General features: G+C 38.0%; 1 protein-coding gene across 3 annotated transcripts in view; it reads right to left on the bottom strand.

Moving 5' to 3' along the window:
• STAU2 (staufen double-stranded RNA binding protein 2) overlaps positions 1–24,829 on the bottom strand; it is a 169,815-nt gene that overhangs the window by 105,590 nt on the left and 39,396 nt on the right. For all 3 annotated transcript variants that reach the window (XM_041464546.1, XM_041464547.1, XM_041464548.1), the window contains 4 exons: positions 12,932–13,091; positions 9,302–9,409; positions 2,848–3,060; positions 335–472 (listed from right to left, as the gene is read on the bottom strand). In XM_041464546.1, the coding sequence (XP_041320480.1) occupies positions 335–472; positions 2,848–3,060; positions 9,302–9,409; positions 12,932–13,091 (619 nt within the window). The remainder of the gene's footprint in view (positions 1–334; positions 473–2,847; positions 3,061–9,301; positions 9,410–12,931; positions 13,092–24,829) is intronic.

Genomic DNA, 24,829 nt, shown 5'->3' with positions numbered 1-24,829 from the left:
TAAAAGTAAATAAATCATAAACCATCAGGAATAAAGACCATAACAATCAGGTGAAATAAAAATAAGAGTATAAAATAATGGAAAACACATGAAAAGCATCTAGAGGGCACATAATTCAACTGCCATTTGTTTCACTAAGAGAAAGAAGAAAGTTTAGATGAGCTTTCTGTATAGTATGTATAAATAGTATGTATTTCATACTATTCCTGTATATCTGACAGCACGGCAAAAAGCCAAACAGAAGGAGTTCCACTTCATATTTTGCCACCATATTGCTTGAGTTAGAGCAAAACACTTAGCAAGGCCATTATCTCTAACATGACACAAATGATACCTGCATAACAAATTCTCGACGGCGAGGCATTCCTCTCTCTGAAAGAAGAACATATTCTGGCTCCTTCTCCTTTTTGGCCTGTTGGATCTGAGCCAAACGACTGATGGGATTCATTCCTTGACCATATTCTGGTCCAGTCTAAACCAGGTTTAAAGGAAAGAACCATTATTTCAGCATATATCCCTATAACTACTACACTGCTTCAATAAACTAGGATTCTCTCTTTTCTAATACTCCCTTTGAGAGAAGAAGTAACTTACTTTCCATTTTCTGATCATGAGACAAAAGATAAGAATCCTCAGGCTCAAAGCTGTGGAAAGAAATTGTCTGCCATTGCTGCAGGTAGTGTGCATACCTTGCATCTGCAAACTACACAAACCCTCTCCTAACCATGGTGGTCTTCATAAGGATGGATGAAAATTAGCAGATTCATTAGTCAGTTATATCTTATTGCCCTGTTTCTAGGTCCCTTCCCCCTAACCCCTTAAAACAGCTTGCCACAATGCTGGAACATGCACTACACTGAGAAGAGGTGGGATTTACACAAGGACAAAAACCATTTCCCATACATAAGGATGCTTCCTCTTTCAGCCTTCTTGCTTTCCTTCTCAGCACTCCGGACCTTCCATCCTACAGTGCAACTTGCAGCTAAAGGTGCAGTGGGTTTACTCTGTGTGTTGTATGAATTTACTCTAGAATTGTTGCTTATGGTGAACCACCCATAAAGTATTTCAAATGCTTAACAGGCAATAATCCTCACAATAACATGTCTAAAAGTATGGTTGGTGGGGGAACTGATCTCATGCCAGGGAAACAAAAGGATCGACAGTGGTCTGTCCAAGATTACACAGACAGGTGAAAAACTACAGCCCTTGAAAACGCTTTAGCTCTGAAATTCTTTTAATGAATTATTGCTCACACAGCAAATGCTCTTTCAAAGCACATAGCTATGAAAATATTTGTTGGTAGATTTTAAGAAGAAATTAAGACCCACAAAAATTTATCTGAAGTCATACTTAACTGATTTATATAGGATAACATAAAGAATGCACTTAAAAATGTAAAATTGTTATTATGTTATGAAGCTATTTCCCTTTTATGAAACCATTTGCAGGCTAAGAGAAGATGAGCACTCATGCTTGCTTGAGCTTCTCAAATAACAAACAAGTGTTCAGGAAACTGAAGAAATGATCAGCAACTGAAGGCAAAGACCAGAGAGGGATATTATATTTAGAAAGCTGTGCAGCAAATCCTACATAGTGTAAATGCTGAAGTAGTTAGCGAAGATGTAGGTGAAAGAGCTAAGACAATGTCATACACAAGGGCAGCTGTGTGGGCAAGAAGCCAGGCAGAGACAAAATGCAGAGCAGGCTAAATAAAGAGCAGGCCATAAGATACAGCCTCATAAATATATATGCAAATAAAAAGAAGTTTTTGTTGCCACTTTTTTTGCTGCACAAACACGTGCAAGTTAAATTGAAAGAAATGGGCACATTGAAAGCATTTCAGAAGTATGGATATTCAAAAAAACCCCAAACATCTACATATTCAGCTTATTTTGACAATTAATATCCCTTTCTAACAAGGCCAACTGTGTATAATTAAATTTAAGTTCGTAATGGCAAATGGTATATGGTAATATAAGAAATCTTTTTGTTATTATACCCTAAGTGTCTTTCTTGAGAAAAACTTTCCAAGATGTTTGGTGAAAGCTAAAGCCAAAACACTTCTCCAATCTGCCAGCTTTAAAGCTGCATTAATGCTGATGGTTTTCCATTAAATAATTTTCCTGCCCACTTTTTCATATAAGTTTCTGAGAATTAGATCTCCAGGATTTTAATAGGAGACAGGTATCTAATTAATGTAGGTTTTCCTGAAAAGTCACTTATTCTATATTGAAGGCAAATGAAAAGAGAAAGGTGACAAATAAGTCTTTTTTACATTTTCCAAATCCAGTTTTGCACTCTCCTAAGTATTTGCTTATTTTAAAGTGGTTTTCTGGTGGCTGCTTTTTCAGAACTCTGCACTTTGTATCCTTAGTGTACAGATTTCTGGCCAAAGTTTTAGTAAAGTACTGAAGCACTAAAGTAGCACCCCATTAATTTACTTTTTCATGTATCTCTCTCCCTTTTTAAAACTGGGGAGGGGAGAGAGCCCAGGGAGAGAATCACTAGATATGCTAGAAGAGATTCTCTGAGGACATGATTCTAAAACTTCACATGGCTGGACAGAGCTGCTTGGAGGGCTTGATCCTGCACTGACCTGAACAAAACCCTTGAAGGCCTCAGTGATGTGAGCTATTTACAAGCCATTTTGTTTGAGAATCCCACAGCATTCTCAGGATTTAAAAAAAGCCCAGGCATATTAGCACAGGAAAACAAGTAACAATATTGACAGTAACAAGCAACTGTAACAATATTGACAGAAAATTACAGATAAGCCTTTATTGATTTTAAATCTGACTGTTACTTTCTGAGCAAACATTCTTAATTGTGTCAAAGGTGGACACATACCTTCAATATTGTTTTTGGACGCTTTTTAAAGTAAAGTTTTGGCTTTTCAATCACAGGAAGAGGAGGAAGTTTCTTAAGTTCTTGTAGTACGGCCATTGCAGCACGTTTCTTTGAGAGTTTCTTACTGTTGCCTTCTCCTTCTGCAGTGAATTCTCCTACTGTAACTCGTGTAACAAAGCTCTTCATGTGAGGAGGTCCGCTTTCTTTAATCACCTTTCAAGAGAAAGTAACATTGAGTCAAAGCACCCTACAAGAAGATAACCTAATATTTGTTATCCCTGCAATGAACTTATTACTAGTCCAGTTTTCCTGCTAACTGAAGGCATTAGGTTGGTTTTCACAGAACTTGGACAAGTATTAATGGCAGTACGAGATTTGAGGACAGAAAATTAAGACTAGTTGGATAAAGCAAATCTAACCACCATATTCAATATTTCACAGAAAATAACAGTAGGCCTACATTTTCAAAGATTTACAGAATAACACAATATACAATAATTATGCATATTTAACCCAAGGCTGATAGGTTTTTTCTTGGCAAGGTGCTTCACATACTAAAGCAATTAAATCCACGAAGGTCTACCAGGCTTTGACTATTTCTTTATACAAGACATATTCAAAACTGTATTAATTTGGCATTACATCAACCTGTTTGTAATATTTTCTATTCTCACTAAACCACTGGAAGTTTATGGATGTTTTATCCCATTAAACCATGCGATGTAGTCCCAAACTTCAGTCTCAATAGGTGCAAGCTGGATGTCTGCTCTCAACTCTTGCCTTGCCAGAGCACACAGCTCAGAGCAATACCCCATACATTTGAAAGGCTTACACATTCTTGCCTCCTTGACTCTCAGCTGTCCCTCCCAACAGTACTGAAAACAATTACCAGAACAGCAACCGTAAGTCACATAAAAGCCAATCATTTCTGAAAAAAAATCATTTATTCATTCCCTTCCAAACACATTGAGTACAATAATAAAAACCCATTTGAAGTACTTCACTGCAACAATTTATAGCAATAGGGAAAGAAATTAAGTTCTGAATGCTGTACCTTCCTTTAGTTGTTTTTCTGTCTTCATTTTTACATACATACATACATATACACATACACACATATCTCCTTTCAGCAGGCTGATGCTAGGATGTATTCACCCCCAAATCAGAGCACTGCAAGTGCTAGGATAGCCATCCATCTCTTCAGGTATGCACACACCATTTACTGGTCTGGACAATGTCTATCAGGAATTAAGAGACCTCATTTGGGAAAAAGGTTCAGTTATTTTGTTTGATGGGCGGAAGCAGCTACCTAATTTAATCTTTGTTATATGTAATATGTATAAGGAGACATTAGAGTATCTGACAGGCATCGCTTTATAATATCTTCAAAATCAATATAAATATATTTTTCATTTGATGGAATTACATCAAACCATTTGTTGAAGAAGGGTAATGTCTCTTTAGGTTGAGGAGGGAGGGGAAAGGGAACTAAGGTAAAGGCACCAGGGCCTTCTTGGTGTAATAACTATAGTTTTAATGTGCTCGAACCTTCAATCCTAACATTATTACAACATGTTTTGTATTAAAGTTCTTTTTATCAAGGTCATGTCCCTTGCATTATTTAGTTTTGCTATTGCACTGTAATGAGGTCTCCTCAGGCTTGTATTTCTTTTTTAAGTTCTCTTTTGTGGCAATTTCACCCAGCAAATACAATTACCACAGCATATATCAATAAAAAGACACAAAATTAAAATTAACAGACAACTTTGTCCCATTTTCCCAGAATAAAATGACATCTATGCCAGAATGGGATTTTTCTGTTGTAGTTCAGAAGTTTTCCCACTCTAAGAGTCCAGGTATTAATTTCAGAAGTCTTTTCAACACTGCCTCACTTGAAAGCTGCCCACTAATGCTTGACCACATGAGAAGGCAGCAGTGTTTTCAATGCACTGAGCCCTGCTGAGCCCCAGGAGGCGGCAGTGCCTGCACAGGAGCTGGGATGAGCCCAGTGCCAGCATCTCCTGCTCTCAGACACAGTCGGGCATCGTGTCCATGCTGAGCACCTTCATTGCACTGCCGCATTCCCACTCGATTTTACAGCACCTCAAACCATCCCTGTACTTTGTTATCCAAGTATTACAGCATACTTGCTGTAAAACATAGCTAAATTAACCTTACTAAGGTCCTTAATCTTTCTGTGGTTCTACTAATACTGTTATATAGGTGTTTGTCTTTACATGCAATATAACATATTAATAAAATATACAGGAATGTCTATACTGACCAGATGAAAAAAGGAAAAAATAACTTGGTTAAGAAATATAATTGCTGAGTTCCGAAAATATTAGTTAATATAAGTTTTCTCATATTTAAATAAATGCACACAAATATATATATATATGAGAAAAAGAATGTTAATACAAAACCAGATTATATTTTCATATACACAAAAACATATTTCTTAACATAAAACTAATGCATTCTGGTGTGGTTTTCATTTTTAAATTTTAAGTATATGACACAAGGTAAATAATTGACTGGAAAACATCAAAAACTGTATCTTTGTTAGTGTGTAAATGGAAAAAAGTCTGTGTTGTCAATGGAATGAACCCCATAGGATTCAGATGGGATCTGGATCAAGCTAAACATCCAAATATGGTAATTAAGCAAAAAAAATATTTACCTAACAACATTTTTGGTTAACCCCAGATTTCAGATCTTTTTACTCCGTATGATTTCAAACAGTTGTGCTATGAGCCTTGGGACAGAAAACACTAAAAAGAAATTCAACCTTTGCTATCTAAGAACACTATACACATTAGGACATTAAACTATTTCCTCAGTTGAAAGATACGACCTGTGGACCTAATCATGGCTAATTTAAAGCTGAGAATTTGATTAAGGGTGACAGTTCAATACACTTTTCTTTTTCTGTTCCATGGATTTAAAGAATAATTACAGCAAGAGAAAACACATGGGGCCAAAACACATCTAAGGTCACGTTACATCAAGAATGAATTTGGCTCAACTTAATGAATCATGCTGACAAATGAAAAACAGAAGTATGATTACAGTGAAAGAGTAATCTGCTTTAATTATTAATAAGATGCCAGGTAGAAAATTCAAAAGATTAGGACAAGATGAAATGGCATTAAACTCCCCCAAAACTAGACGAGACAGAAATCAAATAAAAAAACCCATGTTATCTACATCTATGAATACCTTATTATTTATAAGATATTAAAATATCAATATATTTCCAGGAGCTTGTGCAGGCAGACACACCAGATTTTCCCAGTTACAAAGGAAAAAAAAAAAAAGAAAAAAGGAAGAGTCTGAATGTCAAAGTGTAAAGTTGCAGTGAGAAGGGTGACCATCCTGCAAAACCCAAATGAGAGTTACTCAGTAGTCAGTCATCCAAAGCTTTAAGCCCCAGGACAGCAGAAGCCAGAGAGGTATGAAACTTCCTGCTGAGAACTACTCCCTCAGAGTCTACAATTTGGCCTGTCCCTGGTTCAAAACACAGAATCTCTGATAATTCTCTGCAGAATCTTAGTGTGATAAGAATAGGACATAAGAACACTTTCCAGCAGAACACTGGACAGGGATGGAGGGGCAGAAAATTTGCCTGTTTAGGCATTCTGTGCCTTCACTCCTGATACTGAGAATGAAAAAACATTATTATATTTGCTATTTCTAAAGAAATAACACTGCAATACAAAGAGAAATATTGAAAATAAAATGGCAATCTGAAATACCCCAATGTGTTCTAATATCTGAAGCTGCTGACCTCAGTTATGTTTTCTAGGCTCATCTATTCCTTACTGAAAAATAAGGAATAAAAACCATATCTATTGAAACAAAACAAACAAACAAACAAAAAAAAACCCAAAAAAAAAAAAAAAACCAAAAAAAAAAAAAAAAAAACCCAAAAAAAACCACCCAAGAAAAAAAAAAAAAAAAAAAAAAAAAAACAAAACCAAAAAGAAAACAAAAAAAACAAAAAGAAACCAGCCAACGAAACAAAAAAAAAAAAAAAAAAAAACCCCAACAACAAAAAAGGCAAGATTTTAGCCTACTGTCAAGGCAGGAATAAGAAGTGAACTGACCATTCTCAGCTACTCTAACAGTTCCTACAGCAATCACTTCTGTAGTCATCCTTAAAAACTGTTAATTGGGAACCCCACAAGTGCCTTAGAGCAGTTGCATTTTGACTTAAAAGTTAATGAATCAAAGTCAGCTAAGAATGTACCAGTGACAAGTATGGAGTAAAGCTTGTTCCTTGTTACAAATGAATGCTTTTATTTAAGAAATTAATAGATAGAAAGTTTTGTTAAAATCATCCTAAAGTTCCTAGACAATCAAAACTAGCTACATTACAAAACACAAACAGGACTGTTCAACCCTCATGCAATTCTGAGGACATGTTTACATAGAACTTAATATATATTTATGATCATTACTTTGTTGCATAACCCAGCACTGTTGGAACATTGGCTAAAGCTTTGTCAGATGAAGAAAAGGCAGATCATTTTATAGCTACCACACACAAAATAAAAGCTAGAAAAAGCTTTGATGCCTGCCTGGAATAACACAAGACCATTAGTGAATAAAATCCTATTAGAAACATCAGATCCTGGGGATTATCCATAATTGCTTAGCAGTTTTATTGAAAAGTAAGCCAGAACCAAGTTCAATCAAAACTCCATTTGAGAATGTCACCTATATTTAGATTTAAAGGCAGGAAATAACACAAAACCTGTCAGGAGAGCAAAAAACTATCTTTTTTCAACGGTGCTAACATTCTTTGGCAAGTGACACATTAGATTTTTCCTTACGAAGTATTTCTGCCTTCACTCTCTCCTTACCAAATGCTCTGCCTTGAATAAGCTCAAACAGGAGTGAAGAAGACATTCAAAGCACTACCCCTCTTTTCTTTACAGCTTCCAAGCTCCTCTGTGACCAGTGGCCATACATCTCCTTACATTTTAGTGCATTGATTGGTATGGAACTATTCCAAATATTTTTAAATGTTTAAGGTAGAAATTAATGTTTGAAAATTGAGACATTGATTATGAGCTTTTTTGAAACACAAGCATGTGTTTCCATTATATCTGCTCTTAGCTAAGAGTTGGGTGATTGACATGTAGTGGCAAACTGATACACCAACAGCCCCAGACATTCCAGTTTTATCCTCTAGATTTTACATTCTCTTAATGTTCTAATTAGTCCATATCACATAGACCACATATATGAAGCAACTATGCCTTTGCTATACCAAGGAATTCCTTAGTCATGAATAATATTCTTTGCCTTTCTTACCTACCTTCTGAGAGATTTCTCAGATTTCTAAGATCCAAATAGCTTATTTGATGTTGGCCAATTCAGGGACATGGGCCAAACATGTCAGTAACCTGCATACAGCACACTGCAAGGCATGCCACAGCTTAGGGGTTTTGATTCTTTTCACATACAAATACATGCCTATACTTTAACAGAAAAAGCACTGGAGAATATAACCATCACTAGTATAAGGATTATCCATGTCTTTCATGCAGACTCAGTTTAAATGTAAAATGTAAAATATTGTAAAAAAATATTGTAAAAAAATAAAATGTAAAATAATGTAAAATAAAATGCAGAAAAATAAAATAATAAAAGGCCACTTACATTAGCATTTTCTGCATTAAAAAAAAAATAAAAAAAAAACACCAAAAACAAGCAAAAAACAAAAAACAAAACATCTTGAAAATCTGGTGCTTCCTACCACAACAATGTCAGATTTTTACACCAAGGTTTTGTGAGAACTTTCTCATCGGAAAAAAAATCCTGTTGGTATCACTCACTCTGCCATAGTTGCTTCATTGATAGCACTGGAGCTTTTCCAAATGCTTTTTATTACTTCAGGTAAACAAAGATGTCAGAAGTGGGTTCATAGATAAAATCATACAAAACAAACAAAAAAACTCGCGAAAGCTAAAGTAGAAATAGATAAGTGAAACAGAACCAGAGTGGAAGATACTCATGACTTTCTGAAGACAGCACACTGAAGGTGAAATGTTTCAATTGGAACTTTTCTAGTGTATGAATGCCAGCAGTTAAAGCAAAGACTTTGGCCAACTCTTTTGAAGATTGTTTCAAATCAGATTGAGTGTGGCTACAGATTCTAATGCCACAGCTCTGTACAGAAAATGGTTTAACTGTCTTTCTGCCATCCAAGTGTTTGCAATCAAATATTAGATCTCCAAAAGTTCTGAAAGAGTATCTATTTTACCAGTAAAAAGTCATTGTCTTAGACTCTGATACATTGACAATGTTTTTTGTATAATTTCCATAAATATGAAATCAATATTTTTCATATAGGAATATTATCAGTATTGAGTTTTAGTGCTACCTTTTTTAATACTTTCTTAGCAAGATAAATATGCAACACAGATAAAAATGTAACACATACCTCAAAAGTAACAGGTATATTGCGCTTCAAAGCAATTTCAAACACTACGCTGATCTCAGATTTGTTTGCATCTTTATCTTCTTCTGATTCTTTTCCTGTTTCTCCATTCTGAAAATGATGCATACATAATCATACTACAATTCTTAGAAGATCAACAAAATATAATATCCTTCTCCCCCCCCATTTCTCAAAGACTTTTGAAGTCTCCTGTCAGGCTGTAAATCAGCATTTGCACGTCCATCTCAGCACCCCATTATCAGACATCTCCTGACTGAAACCATATATATTGTGCTTATGCTTCATAACAAAGGAACACATACATCATAACTTAGAAATTAATTATAAACAGCAAAATAATGTCTATGGATCTTAGTCTTATTAATGACATGGATAACAATTGTCTCAGTACACACTTGTGTCAAACATGAGGATCAAACAGACCCTTTGACCCGTTTCTCAGGCTCTCTGTGGGTACCCCTTCTTAGCAAGGAGGAAATCTGTGCTTGCTGGAAAGTACAGAAGACTGTACTTGTCTCAGAAGAAATTCAGTCAATCACCCCCACACTCTGACTGGGTCACCAGGTTACAGGTGTCCTCAGCAGGTCCAGCTGGTTAATGGCCCCTCCATCAACTTCCCTCTGGGAGTTATGACCAGTGTGAAAAGGTAGTGACAGAGAACAGCTTGCTCAACACTGAACATTATTTATTTATCCATAGGAACATAACAAACAGAGAGGCAAAGAGATAAAAAAACAGAAGGGACATGAAACATTATTCTGCCTAAAATTCAGCTTTGCTTTACTCTTCAGGTAAAACTAAATTTTCTCACCCAACCATTAGCACAGGGATTAGTCACAGTTTTGCCTTTTGCAACTACTGCTTTTGGTGTTTGTCTCCCAGGCCACATTTCCTTAGTTCTCAGAAACTTCACTTCCAGCTATTTTCAAACTGCAAAGCTCTGAAATACTTCAAACTGGGATCTCTCAACAGCCATGTAACCTTGGCCAGGCTCCTAATTTTTTATTAGTGGAGGTAAACATCAAAGACACTTGGGCTGAATTAGGTGGATTCCTGCAGAGCTCCCATCTTACATAACTAAGTCTGATCTAAATCTTCAGCCACCAGCATAGCTACAAAATCCAGATACCACAGTTCTAAAACAACATTAAAAAAGCACTAGGTTCTTCACATTACAATGAAATTGATCCATCTTTTATCTACCTTTTTAAACTCTTAATATATTAATCTTTAAGATAACACAGGGCCAAAAATCCAGCACTCAGCTGCAGCATGCAGACAAAGAACACCTTTTGTCTCATAAAATTGCCGCAAAATTTTTATTCTGAAAAAATCCATTTACATGCCTGATATTGATCTGGAGCTAAATACAAACCAAAATATTATAAACTTTATAGAACCTCCAGAAAAAAAACCCAGGTGCTGTGCAAAACAATAACAAGGGTAGTCAATGAAATTACGTAGGACCTCTAGCTCATTTCATATAATGAAATTAAAGTACCACTGAAATCAAGAATATAGATCATTAGTTACAGGACAAGCAGAGCATTGATTAGTTTCACTGAGAAAGATTAGCAGAGTTAAAAGGACAATATTTAAAAGTAAAAAAAAAAATGGGGATATAGAGAATGGGATGCTACTATTCTGTAAAAAACCTTAGTGAGAATATTACTTGATACTGTATTCAATTAAGTTTGTGCTTTATAAAGGACAGAGATAATCTAAAAAGCAGACCAAAAAAAAGTGCAGAGAACAAACTACTGATTAGAAAAAACAACTTTGCACTGAGACACTATGAAAACAATCAGTTCTACCAAAAAAATTCAAAAATAAGAATGTCTTAAGACTTAAGAATAATCTCTAAATATATATGTGGGAGAGATTTTTGATATCTGTTGGCTACATTCAGCAAGCATAAGAAAATGAAGCTAAATGAATTCTAAAATAAATACCTCACAAATTATCTTTGAAATGGAGAATAATCAAACACTGGCATAATTTACATAAAATGATATAATGCCCACTGGACTGTCAGCAAGCCTTCAAGTCAAGAATGTTTAGGTTTTCCAGCCGTACTCTAGTTTAACCAGATATGTATAGTCTAAACTAGAAACCATAGTTTAAATTTTCATGATCAATACAACACATCTGTCCAGAAAATCCCTCATTGTCCCTTCTGCCCCTACAATTTAACTCCTTGCATATTTTTTCCAACAAACATAGTAGAGAACCTAACTGTGAGTGGAGAAAAGGGAGAATCAAGGTTCAGACATTAGTACTGAGTAATAAAGTTTCAAGCCTTAGGAAGACAAAATATGTTCAGGAGTGTCTCAGACACTTTGGATTTAAATTTGATCCTCATTCCCACAACTGACACTTTAATTGTAAGGCCTTTCTTAGCCTCACATCTATGAGATAGTAGAGGTGCTTTGGCAGACACACAATAGCTCTTTGTGAAAGCACATTCACCAGCAGCCCTGCCCTGTTGGCTGATTGCTTGTTGCTTCTGCTCACCTTATGCTCTTCTACACATTTGCCCAATTAGGTATTAAGATGGCAATACTCCTTTTCAGTGGTTTAATATGGATAAAAGATTTTATCCTTTATTAAGCTTTTCTAATAAAAGGAAAAAATGATAGCTTGAAATGGAAGAAGAATATACAGAAGGCTGCATTAAGGATGGTCATGAAGGCCAAAAGATTGACCTACGTAAGTAACTACTGCGCTATATTCCATGGATCCCATTCCAGTCAAGTTCACTTAGTTACTAATGGGATTACTAGATGGGTACCAGCAGGTCTCTCCTTGCTCCCTCAGGTGCACACTGTCAGGGAGTAGGGAAGAGGCTCAATCTCATAATGGAATTGAGGCCAGCCAGAGTGTGTACTGGCTCTGATCCATGCCCAATGTTTGAGGAGCAATGAATCAATCATCTTCCACAGATAACCAAGCTGGCCAGTTTTGCTGAAGGAAATAGAGTTTTAGTAAGATGGACCATGTCCCATGGAAAAAGCACACCCCACCACTGCATGGTGTCCTGTGTGCACTTCTCATGGGCAGCAGCAGGGAGGAGCCTGAACCTTGGCACCATGAAGCCCTTAAACTCCATTTCAACCAGTCTCCAGTTCTCTGGAGAGCTACACTCAGCTCTACACAGTGTACTCCCTCCATCATTATCTCAGCAGTGTTACCTCCAGCATTCTCCAGCCACCTACAGCTCTAACCCATGAAGTGACAGAGGTGTTGTTCATGACTAACCTGCAACCAGTGCCCCTTAACCTCAGCATAACCAAGCCAAAGAGATTTATTTGACTGAGGATTCAGTTTAGTCTCCTGCAAACACACACCTGCTGTTGAGAACCCTACAGTATCCCAAGTGGTCTTCAGCTGCTCCCAGAGGTTTTGCAAATACTTGGCTTCTTTGACTGGGAAATGTTATTATATTTTTGCTTTCAATTTAGAAAGATTACTCTGAGAATAATTTTTCTTCTTTACTGGTTTTAAAATATGACACAACATTTTAATTTTTAAGCAGCAATATATGCTACTTAAAGACATAGCAGTGAAAAAGCAAGGTATTTAAAAAAAAAAAAAGTTTCCTGAAGCACAGACCTGAGGTAATTTTTCTGGAATAGGCTCATTCTGAAGAGCTTGAAGGGCCTTCATTGCAGCATTATGTCTAGCAGCTTGACGAGTCTTTCCTTCACCAAAAAACTCACTGTTGCCAACAGTTAACTGGACATAGAAAATTTTAGGCACTGGGCAGTGATACCTGGAAGGAAGTAATGAAAAGAAAACAATACAAGTTAGGAATTTTACCCATCCATTTTATGTAAAATAGAGTAGTATTCAGGGATAAAACATTATCTTTTCTCCCAGAATAAGACCCAGTACTCAAATACATGGACTGTTCCTCAGCAAGGCAGTTGGTAACTCTGACAGCAGCTCCTGTGTGCAAACCAGCTCTTCACTTCCATTTGTGGAGCTCTGCAATGAGCTCTACTATTTATCAGCCCAACAGCTTAGCTCTGCTCTTCTCTTGGTTTGAATCTTGAGAAGATGAAACCTAAGGAGAATCAAAAACTCCAGTGGAAGCCCTGCCTGGGAGACAACTCCTGTCCCACAGACAAGTGGCACGGAGGAAGAAGGATTGTGAGGTTGTTCATATGAAACCTGTCATCATAGCTCAGCTCTAAGGGACAACAAAGTCAAATGACAGAGAATACACCTAGCAGAAATAGACCCTCACTTGACAAATAACTTGTTCATATTTTACAGCAATGTAAGAAAGCCCAGGATTCCAGGATTCCAAAAGCATGGACAAAAGCAAGGTCCATCACAACAAAACTAGATTGACTCAACCTAGATTCAAGCAAACAGAGTATTATATTATCCTTATTCCTCTTAAAGGATCCTTTTTTAAGTGTTCTCTCTCCACTTTCATCCATGGACATGGATGGCACCTTTTTAATATTACAACTTTCTGAATTTTCATTAATAAATGTAACCCAGTCATTTCAACTGTTAAACAAAATAAAAAGTTCACCAGAGAGCAGCGCACTTCAGAACCAGATAAGTGTGAAAACTACTCTGGCCTCAATGTCCCTAAACTTTGTGCCTAATTCTAAAACTACATTTATATGGTAAGAACCAAGCATAACACTGGCTTCAATATGCCTCTGGCTATAGGGCCTTGGAGGAGTGAGCTGAGTTGCCTTTATGACATGCAAAAAGTGGGCATTTACTTTGCTTTCTTGTTTACAGTTTAACACACTTATCAAGAATTATTAAGGCCAGGAAATGCTTTTGCTTATGTAATATTTTCATAAAATTATATAATAACTCCTGCTGGAAAGGCTTCTGGAGGTTATCTGTTCCAAAGCAGCATCCAGAACATGGTCAACACCTGAAGTTACACTGTCCTGTTCAGGTCTTGTCCAAGGTATTGTGGATGTCTCCAAGATTCCACAACATCTCTGGATGACCTGTTCCAGTGTCGGACCACACTTTCTGGAAAACTATTACAAACCTCCTACACGCCTAATGGAATTCAAACACTTGGCACTGATATTGTTGCAGATTTGCAGATGAAGCAGAAATCTTCCTCCCATTGCCAAAAATTACCAGCTTCCTGATCTTGCCATCACAGGACTCCTAGTTTCCCAGCCCAATTAGCACTGACTGTCCCTGCTTCTCCTTTGGTATGGCTGGGAATTCATGCTCTTGTACTTGCAGGGTCTTAGAGAAGATCCAAGTGATCTCTTACTCATTTGATCATCAAGTGATGTCAGCAATTTGTTGACATCTTCCTGCATTTTCTTTACTTGGTAACACAAATCCTCTGACAGGGACACCTCCTGCAGACAAGACCACTATCTCTACAGCCTAGCTAGAGCTCTGGAGCTAGCTCTGACTCAAGGTCTCTGATGTAACAGGAGAGCTGCTCCAGATGGTGCTAGGAACTGTGCCAGGTAGTGCATCACCAGCACTGCTGAGCACAACCCCATCCTCAGCAGTTTCCAACTCCCTTCTGCATTTTCTGCTGTGCAGTCTGCTGTGCCTGCTGGCTGTCTCTGGGAGCAGCGCCCTGGGCCCTGCACTTACATGTGCTCTTCCCCAGTACCTGCTGAGAGGGTGCTTGACCCTCTCTAATCAGATGACTGGAAGGAAAGTTCAATGCAGCTTTTGACCAGGAGCAGCTGACAAAGCTTACTGGCAGCTGCTAGAGCTTGCCAGAAGCCACAGCCTCCTGTAGTTCTCTTTTCCCTGAAGCAACAGGTACTCTCAAGTTCCTTGAAGAGTTCCAGGAATCTTCCCAGCATCCCAGAAGATGCAGAACTGGAAATGGCTGCATGTGTTGGCTGCTGCTTAGCACAAGACAAGCTGTGCCATGCAAAAGCAGTAGGCACCTTGATAGCATGTCCCACCTCATTACTTCACAATCCTCTTTAAACAGAAAAAAATGAGGTAGTGCTGTTAGCAACTACCTAGATTTAGGGAAAATACAATATCCATCAGAAGTTCCTGTTTTCTGTTGAGTTACTAGACCTACCTTTCTCCCCACTGCCTGCAAAGGAAGAAAGCACATGAACGTAATCCACTTTATAAACTCAAATCCCACAACAAGCCTTCTCTTTTTCCCTCTCCCCTCCCCACCTTTTCTTTTAAAGAGTGTTTAGGGAGCTATTTATGTGATAATAAGGAAAAATGATATTCAGCCTGTGGCTCTAGAGCCTCATGCAGCTCTTTGGCATCGCCAGAATGATTAGGCTTTTACATGGTTTTGATTAAATTTTTCTTGCTCTCCTTGGCCTCAAGCAGAGTTGTAACACAGCACTGATAATATGAGCATTGCCAGGAAAGTGCAAAGGAACACCTGAAATCCTCAGAAAATGAACAAAATCTGTGAGGCTACTGGCTTCTCTACAACAAGGAACATGTCAAAGGAAACAACATCCTCCTCTTTTTAGTGGTGAGGACAGAGACTGTATTAACAAAAGCCTCAAAAGTAATCACAGTATTACAGTCTGAAAGAACAGTGTGACAATTAAACTGAGTTTTAATAATGAATGATTCTGCATCCTGAAGATGCATACTCATGTAACAAAAAAGCCCATGTAAAGGCAAAATGCTGTATCTGCTACTGATCATTAACAAACCTTCCTCGTATACTACATATGAATTATCAGAAAGGGCTGAAAGCATTAGCAATCTTTGGAATATTTATACAGAATTTAGTGATTATTCTGCAATAATGCATCAGCACAATATTTTCCATCATAAGATCTACTCATCAGCTCAGTCCTCTGTCCTCTGTTCTATTCCTCAGTCCTCTGTCACTCTGCTCAGCCACAGGATTTCGAACGCCTCACATACGGACTGACAAGGTCTCTAAAAGTTTTTAAATTATCTTCATTTAGAAAATATGCATCTTTCTGCATTCTACATGGCAGCTACAAATGCTAGGATTTTCCTTGGAGAAAATTATTTTGTAAGAGATTTTCAGATGATACTGGTACACTCCTCAGAACATAAGCTGACCAACAGAGCCAAATGACAGAAGGAGACTGTCCTCTAGTAAGACTAGAGGACAACAAAACTGCATGTGAAATGATACATTCAGCTGGAAGAAAACAAAGCGTGATAACGGATAATACACAATCAGTCACACATAACCTATAAAAACAAGCTCATTTTCATCTGGCTCTTCTGGACATTTGAGATTCTTAAAAAGATCCTTCAAATAATAGGTCTGGAAAGCAGGTTCATTTTATTCCCTTTAAGTTCACAGCATCAGAAATCTACTTTTTAGCTAATGCCACTAGAACAGTCAACCTGAAAAAGGATATTTGCTCTATGAATGTGACCTTGGATGTCAAGTTTCAGCAATGAGTAAATATTTACAGCTAGTTATAAACCCCTAAAAATAGGGGTTCATAACAGAAATGCTGACAGACCTCAACTAAGTTGGTGTGAGTGGGCGCCACTATAATTAAATAAATCACCAAGGTCTGCTGACAATTAGAAAACTCATTTTGGTTTGCCACAGAGACAAACAAAAATTCTGTTCATTATAATTTTACTGGAATATGATGTCATAACATGTAAGCATACTGAAACAATCTGCTGCTTTTCTAGCCAAAATATTAATTGCATACTAAGGAGCCCTTGGGGCCTCTTCCTTTTTGGCCATCAAATCCACACACACAAAGACAAATAAAGTATTAGTACATACACTATGTGTTCATACTGCATTTCCTGCATTTCCACAGATTCCTCAATGGCATAGATGTTTTTGATAAATATTGTTACTTTCTTCTTAGAAAAAGAAAAAATGCAAGTGCAAGATGCAGCTCACAGAAACCAGGAAGTTTATTTAGATTTAGCCTCATGCTAAAACGTTAATGAAGTTTTCTCTAAATTCTAATAGCCAACATATTCTTAAACTAAGTAAAAAAGAACAAACAAACTCAATTACTTTTCCACTACACAAGTGTTATAAGAAGTATTACCCTATTCTCATTCCATAATGCAAAGTGAAGAGGAACTGGGACCATATTTCAGTGGCCAAGGTAAAGGCCACTAAAATATGAGCTACAACACAGAATGGGAAAGTCATTCTTCAGATGCCAGCTCTGCTGAAAGGGTCATTCTCTGCACTTTTTCTATCTGGCTCCTTTTTCATATGAAGTCAATCAAGCTGGCAGCCCTGCTGGCACTGTTTAATCAGGAAAATGCTGTGAGCTTTGTGAGTGGAGGGATAGAGAGCCACAGACCATGCAGGGGAATAGGAAAGAGCATTTGCTGTGAACAACTTTTTCTCTGTAACATTTGAAATTTCTCTAGGGGAGCAAGTTGCTTCATGCAGCTGTTCCCTGGCTATATCCTATTTTCCTAAGCAGTCCATTAGCCACGTGCATTTCTTACAGATGTGAGTTCTCTGGTTTGAAGAAGGAAACATCCAGTATAGTCACTTTTGTCTCCACACAGTGAACCTTCTGGTTCTTTCAGCAGATCCACAACAACACCTGGGAACAAAGAGGCTCTCTTTTCCAAGTACTCCTTCTGAGAGCTACAGTCCATTATTCTTGAACTGTGTCTACTACAGACTAGGCTGCCTGATCAAGCAGAGCCTATAGATGAAGCCTTGTTGCTCCAGTTCCAGGAAGGATTTTTCTCACAGGCTCTTGTCCTGCTGGGGGACTTTAACCACCCTGACATCTGCTGGGAAAGTAGCAGGGTGAGCTGTAGGCAATCCAGGAGACTCCTGGAATGCATGGAGGATAACTTCTTAACCAGCTTGATTAAACAGAGAACTTAGGGTGAAAAAGAGAATATATCACCTCTAGAAGGAGGAGCTGGTAACTTGGGAGGACTATAAGGATGTTGTAAGGTCATCTAGGGAGAAAATCAGAAGGGCCAAAGCCCAACTAGAACATTATTTAGCCACTATAGTTTAAGACAACAAAAAAAGTTTCTAAAAATACATTGGCAGCAAAATAAAGGTCTTCAGCATTTGTTTAATGCAGAGAGTAGTGACAGGGGATGAGAAAAAGGCAGAGATACCTAATGCTTTCCTTGCCTCAGTCTTTAATATCAAGACCAGCTGTCCTCAGAATACCCAGGTCCCAGCTAGAAGTTGGTGATGAGGAGCTGAGTGAAGCCCCCATAAATGAGGAGGAGATGGTTAGTGACCTGATATGCTAATTAAACTCTCACAAGACTATGGGCCCATGATGGGGTAGATGGGATCTACCCCAGAGTAATGTAGGAACTGGTGAAAGAACTTGCCAAACCATTCCCAATAATCTAAAAGCAGTTCTGGTCAACAGATGAAGTTCCAGCTGACTGGAAAGTAGCAAATGTAACATTGATCTAGAAGAAGGGCTGGAAGGACGATCTGGGGAACAACAGACTTGTCAGCCTGACCTCAGTTGCAGGCAAGGTTATGAAAGACATCATCCAGGGTGACACTGCATACCACATGCAAGACAACGAGAGCATCAAGCCCAGCCAAAATGGATTTAGAAAAGGAAAGCCCTGTTTGGCCAGCCTGATCTCCTTCTGTGACAAAGTGACTCACCCTAGTACATGAAAGGCTGTGGATGTCATCTACCCAGACTTCAGTAAAGCCTGTGACACTATTTCCCCCATCATCCTCCTAGAAAAACTGTCTGCTTGCAGCATAAAACCTGGCCAGATGGCTGGGCTCAGAGAGTTGTAGTGAATGGAACTAAATCCAGTTGGCAACCAGTTACTAGTGGTGTTCTCCAAGGCACAGTTTTGGGGCTGGTCCTGCTTAATGTCTGTTTAATCTCTTTACTGATGATCTGGATGTAGCAATTGAATGCAGTAAATTTGCCAATGACACTAAGTTGGGTGTGGCTCTGCTGGAGGGTAGAAAGGCTGTGCAGAGAGACCTGCACAATCAGTGGGCTGAGGATGACTGCATGAGGTTCACTAAGGCAAAGTGCTGAGTCCTGCACTCACAACTCCCCCATGCAGCACTGCAGGCTGGAGGAGGAGCTGTTCAACAGAAAGAGACTTGGCAGTGCTGGCTGACAGCCAGCTGAATATAAGCCAGCAGAATGTCCAGGTGGCCAAGAAGGCCAATGGCATCTGTACCAATAGCGTGACCAGCAGGATAAGGGAATCCCCCTGTACTCATTGTACATTGAGCATTGGTGAGGCCATACCCCAAGTACTGTGTTCAGTTTAGGGTCCCTCAGCTTGAGGAGCTGGAGCATGTCCAGTGAAGCACAACAAGGTTCATGAAAGGTCTAGAAAATGTGTCTTCCGAGGAACAGCCGAGGGAGCTGGGTTTGTTTAGACTCAAGAAGAGGAAATGGCTTTAAGCTGAGACAGGGGCAATTGGGATTGGATATTAGAAAAAAAATTTTCATTATGAGGGTGGTGAGGTATTGGAATAGGTTGCCCAGGAAGGTGGTGGAGTGACCATCCCTGGAGGTTTTTAAGTGGCACTGAATGTTGTGGTTTAGTGGTATAAGAGTGGTAGCGCTGCATTGATATTGTACTCAATGATCTTAAAGGCTTCTTCCAACCTTGATGATTCTACTTTATGATTCCTGAATCAAGTAATAGACAGCCATGCCAGAGGGGATGTGATACTGGATCTGTTGGTCACCAGTGCAAGCAAGCTAATCAGGGACATAAAGACTGGAGGCAGCCTGGGCTACAGTGACCAGTGAAGTCACTACTTGGTGTAGTTCCAGTCCTGAGGGATATGGGTCAGGTGAAGAGTAAACTTAGGCTCCTGAATCTTAGGAAAGCAAACTTCCATATCTTCAAGGAGATAGTCAATAGTGCCCCCTGTGAGACTGCCCTCAAGGACAAGAGAGCAGAACAGAGCTGGCAGATCTTTATCTTCCATGGAGCACAAGAGCTAGCAATTCCCAGGAGCCAGAAATTGGTCAAGAAAAACAAGAGATCTGTATGGCTGAGTAGGGAACTGCTAGTCAAACTAAAGGGAAAGAAGCAAATGCAGAGGCATGGAAACAAGGACAGGTAACCTGGAAAGAGTATAGAGATGAAGCACAGTCGTGTAGGGGTGGGGTGAGGAGGACCAAAGTGAAATTGGAACTGAACCTGGCAAGGGATGTAAAGAATAACAAGAGGGGCATCTACAAGTATGTTAACCAGAAAATGAAGGTCAGAGAAAGTGCTCCCTCCTGAAAAACAGTACTGGAAAACTGGTAACAACAAGTGAAGAGAAGGCTGAGGTACTCAACAACTTTTTTGCCAGTCTTCAATGGCAACCTCTCTCACACCACCAAAGTCCCTATTGTAAGTAAATATTCATGACCACCTGAGGAACCTGATATTCATATTGTAAGTCAGATTCATGACCACCTGAGGAACCTGAATATAAACAAGTTTCTGGGACCTGATGGGCTGCAATACAGTCCTGAGGGGAATAAGTGGATTTAGTCTCCAGGGCACTCTCCACAACATCCCGCTCTCTAAACTGAATAAGAAAGTGTTTGGACAGTGTAGCATGAATGTAGCAGTTAGTGTCTCAGTCCTGATGGACATCAGTGACAAGTGGTGTCCCCCAAGGATCTGTATTGGGACTAGTGTTATTTAATATTTACATTAATAACATAGACAAAGGGATCAAGTGCACCCTCAGCCAATTTGCACGTGACACCAAGCTGAGTGGGGAGGTTGTCACACCTGAGGGATGGGATGCCATCCAGAGGGACCTGGACAAGCTCAAGAAATGGGCCCATGGGACTCTCATGTGATTTAACAACAACAAGTGCAAAGTGCTGCACCTGGGTCGAGGTGACCCCTGTTATCAGCACAGGCTGGGAGATGAACAGATTGAGAGCAGCTCTGCTGAGAAGGACTTGGAGGTGCTGGTGTATTAGAGGTTGGACATGAGCGAGAAATTCTTTACTGTGAGGGTGGTGACGCACTGGAACAGTTTGCATGGAGCAACCTGATCTAGTGGAAGGTGTTCCTCCTGCCAATGGCAGAGAGTTGGAACAAGATGATCTTTGAGATCCCTTCCAACCTAAACCATTCTGTGATTCTATGATGAATTAGTCTGGCTATTCTCTTCTAGCTTACTTTCACATCCTCCAAAAACATTTTTAATGTAAAGTGAGCAAGGCACACACTATCTAACAGTTTTAGCCACAGACATCCCTTATTTGAATGCTGACCTCCTCCCAGATACCTAGAAGAGAATTAAAAGAAGAAAATTCATGTATACTTGTCCCAGATTATTCTTAATTTGAAAGATGGTGTTAAATTATAAATCAAATTTTAAAACTTTAAATGAATTTAATTAATTCTGAATGATTCAGTATTTTTTCTCTATTTAATATTTGCTATGGTAATTTATGAAACCAATTTTGACCTAGTTATAGAAAATCCCTAAGCAAAAGAATGTTTAAGTGACTATGTAAGAATTGAAAAGAAAACCATGTGATGGAAACACATTAACAGAAAGACATTCAAAAGCATCTGTCCATTTTTAAAAAAAATTGTCAGAAAACATAACAAAGATGCTTCCCATTTTAAAACACAGAAACGCCTTCTGTATTTCAAATGCAAGAATGCAAGAAAATCCCACATTAAGCAGTCAAGATCCATGAGTTGCAGGCAACTGCATAATGTAATCCTCCTTATCTGTTAAGGCCTATTAGAAAACAAATGAGATTACTTGCTTCTGCTGGGAGGATGATCTAGAAGCTGAGTTGATACTTAGGAATCTCTTACTGTTCACCTTGGCTATACTTTTATATACATTATTTTGTTTTGTGTCAATACTGTCTTGTAACTTATATTGCTTATTTATTTTTCTATTTTTTACCCTCCAAGATGAGCTTTCCTACTCCCTATCAGCCTTTGCTTTGAAAGGGAACAAGTTAAAGTATTTCAGAACTTTTCTGTATAAAAGACTACCCACTTGATATCCTTCACAGTCCTTCCCCATACTTGCTCCCGCTGTGAAATACAAAAGCCAAGAATGATAGACAACATACCAATAAAAGTCTAACAGTGTTCTGTATAATAGGAATATTTATGTATCTATGCCAGAAATATCTTGCTCAACACATCTTAAAAATCACATTTGCCTCTCCACTAATTCAACCACATTAGTTCTTCTCAGATTATCTTGCAAATAATAATATAACACTTCTGCTCTGTAGTTTTCAACTGAATAACCCTCAGGTGACAACAATTAGTACTACTAGTGCCTCTGTTATTAATCTTACATTTTGGACTGGAAAGTCTAGTCTTGTTGCATTGCTAATGTATCAGTCCTCTCTATCAGCCAAGTCTTCCTGCCTATCTTGACCTTCCTGTGTATCAGTGATGCCTTCTACATCTCATGAACATTTTCCTACCTCTTGTGCAAACATCTTTAACAAAAATAACTTAAAAGGTTGATTCTAAAACTGGAAGAACTGTACTTATAATCTTCCTCCTAGCTTAACTTTTAATACTGCTGATTATTTTTCTTTTCCTTTCCCACCCTGCATTTCTTACACAAATCCCCTTCTCCTTCAGTTTAATGAAAACATTATCCTTATCTAATGCTATAAAATGCTTAACTGAATCCCACAAATATAAGATTTACTTTACTCTCTTTACCTAAAAAATGAGTTGGCACATAACATGTAAGGTTAACACATTAGTCATACACAATCTACCTTTAATACACAATAATTTCATGTTGAGTTTTATACCTTTCTGTCTGTCTTTATTTATACTTTCTTTTAAACTTTGTTATGAGTCTGGGAATTTTTCATGAAGCTAATGATAATTCCCTTTCCTATTTTTTTTTCTTTTCCTGAGCTAGAGGCTATATAGTTCCTTCAAGCAGTATGAGTAACTTAGTAAAAAAAAAAAAAAAAAAGAAATTACTCATATTTCCACGATCACAATATCGAAACATTCCTGAGTGAAAAACAAGAGGGAGGAGGATTCAGTTCAACATAACATTAACTAATCTGGAATCTTCCCAGCAGAATTTGTGATGACAAGACAATAATATTGCCACATCACCATTTCTCCGAATTCCAAGTTGCTCAATAGACATTTGACTGAAATAAATATTTCAATATTTACTCTCTGCATTTATCACTCCTTTGTTTACCATTTATAGCAAATATGTACAACAAGAAGTAAAAAAATAAAACTATTCCCCATTACAAGTATTTAGAAGAAACCAACAGAAAGCTACAGACATTTTAAGTATAGGACTTTGAACTGTCATGGATTAAGCTGACAAGTAATAGAGCAAACATACTGAACTAGCTATGGAGCTCTACTTTCAGAGTAATCTCAAGTCTCTGCTTCCAGTTTTATTGCCCTCTCTCCTTCAATTGAAACCCTTGAAGTTAAGACTAAGCACTTGTCAAAGTTCCAGAAGAGTCTCAAAACCAGCCCAAGTACTCGCTCTTAAAGAGAAACTAGTGCAAGAGATATGTAAGGAGAAAAAAAAAAAAAAAGGCTAAGAAGAAATAATGGGGAAAAATCCAGGGGGAAAATGATCATGAGGAAAACCTCCCAAAGTACTGTATACTGAAGACTAAGGTAGAAAAAACAAGTGAAAATCAACAGAATCAATAAGAGAAAAGGGAACAAAATTTTAGGATCCTCTGAAGAAGTATTTTTACCTATCAACTGAATAACTAAGTAATGAGAATAGTCTACAAAACGTCGACTTATTCTTGACTATAAAAATAGCATAAATAATATAGGAACATAACAAGAATACTGCCTCCAGAGATAAAGACCTTGGAAAATGTCAAGTGGACAGTGCTGAAATGGAGTTTGGGGCTGAGGGCAGGAAAAGATAAATACCAGAAAAAAGAAAATATTCTTTTCCCTGACACAAAACCAAGTACAATAAGAATAAAAGGGAAAAACATAATGAAGATGTGATGTACACTGTATACTTTAGAGGTTATAGCAGACATCCAGAAGACAAACATCTCATACTCTTATCTACTTCAGCTCATAAAATTTCCCATGAACTGTATTACTCACTAATCTTTACAAGCATGCAGAGTGGTTACTAAGAATGCTGTCCAAATGGTCATTACAGTAAAAGAACATAAACAATGCTGCATATCTGACTACAGAATCATTTTCTTTTTACATAAGAAACTCATGTCAAAAAAAAAACCAATCATGTCACTTGCCAGCCTAGACACTAAGTAAATGAGAGAATGAAGTATCTCACTTATTTAATTTTATCATACACTTATGCCAGTAATGTAATACTAATAAAAGTGTTACTAGTAAAAACATCTCAGGGCTAAGAGTTCATAGGAATTAATTAACCTGAAAGTCCACAGAGGAAGAAGGCCCAAGAAAGCTCACAGAGTGATTCTCACCATCCAACTTAAATTCAAATAACTATTGTGTACTGTTCTACATTCTTTTCCCACTTTGAGGAATGTAAATATACGGAATTAAATTGCATTATCATGAGTAAGAAATTTAACCTCTCATTTTAATATTGGAAAT

This window comes from Pyrgilauda ruficollis, unplaced genomic scaffold, assembly GCF_017590135.1.
Source record: "Pyrgilauda ruficollis isolate IOZ18807 unplaced genomic scaffold, ASM1759013v1 scaffold18, whole genome shotgun sequence".
Lineage (NCBI taxonomy): Eukaryota > Metazoa > Chordata > Aves > Passeriformes > Passeridae > Pyrgilauda > Pyrgilauda ruficollis.
Note: the sequence above shows the minus strand (reverse complement) of the source record. Positions and strands in the feature narration are given on the sequence as shown.